Source organism: Callospermophilus lateralis, chromosome 7 (assembly GCF_048772815.1).
Source record: "Callospermophilus lateralis isolate mCalLat2 chromosome 7, mCalLat2.hap1, whole genome shotgun sequence".
NCBI classification, from domain to species: domain Eukaryota; kingdom Metazoa; phylum Chordata; class Mammalia; order Rodentia; family Sciuridae; genus Callospermophilus; species Callospermophilus lateralis.
The window spans coordinates 89504761-89505719 of record NC_135311.1 but is presented as its reverse complement, the minus strand read 5'-3'; the positions used below and the strand labels follow the sequence as shown (position 1 = coordinate 89505719).

Genomic DNA, 959 nt, shown 5'->3' with positions numbered 1-959 from the left:
ATACACAATAACAGTTACAACAGTTACAGTCTTATTTTTAATGCGTGGTGCTTCTTTTTATTTTCCCCTCCTCCTGCTCAAGTACCAATGCTTTCATAATTGAATTCTCTTGCCTGGGAAAAATAAAAGTTATCAACTTGTGTACATTTATTGAAGTCTAGTTGTTACAGTCCAGGTCACAACACAGAAATCAATGATGCACATGGGACACATTACACTGGGATTAGTCCATGTTTTCTGCACACTACAGGATAAGAAGGTTGGGCTGCGGAGGTCGGGGCTCACATGACCATGTACTTGTCAAGCATCTTCTCGATGGCCCGGGTCATTCGGGATTTCTTCTCCAGGCAGGTAGTGGGCTTGTTGTTGTGGTACAGAAGCATGCGGAACAGCTCTTGGACGTTGATGTCTTCCTTGGCCGAGGTCTCCATGAAGGCGCAATTCCACTCCTGCGCGCAGGCAGCACCATCCGCCAGGGCCAGCTCTCTGGGGCTTTCATCATTTCTGTTGCCCACCAGCACAATAGGGAACTTATGCAGGTTGCTTCCTTTGATCTCGCGGATCAGCTCATAGAAGGGCTTCAACTCCTCGAGGGTTTCCTTCCTGGTGACTGAGTAGACCAAGATAAAGGCATGGCCCCTGGCAATGGCCATGCGCTTCAGACCAGGATAGCGCTGGCCGCCGGTGGCATCGGTGATTTGCAGCACGCCCATGCGGCGCTGGCCGCCCACTAGCTGGCGATAGGTATCTTCAATCGTCGGCAAATACGAATCGCGAAAGGTGCCGCGCACCCACCTCTGTACCAAGGTGCTCTTGCCCACTCCAGCGGAGCCGACTACCACCACACGGAAATCTTTAACCTTTCGGTGTGGCAGAAAGATGCGAATTATCAGCAGGGCGGGCAGAAGCTGCAGGCGCTGCAGCACACGTTCCTTGAAGCCAAAGCAGGAATTGCCCAT

The 959-nt window shown here is 51.5% G+C and overlaps 1 protein-coding gene across 1 annotated transcript; it reads right to left on the bottom strand.

The window, feature by feature from the left end:
* Window positions 1-281: 281 nt before the first annotated feature.
* Window positions 282-959, bottom strand: Diras3 (DIRAS family GTPase 3). The gene has a single exon (XM_076863572.1). It carries the CDS (start codon window positions 957-959, stop codon window positions 282-284), a length of 678 nt encoding a protein of 225 aa, XP_076719687.1.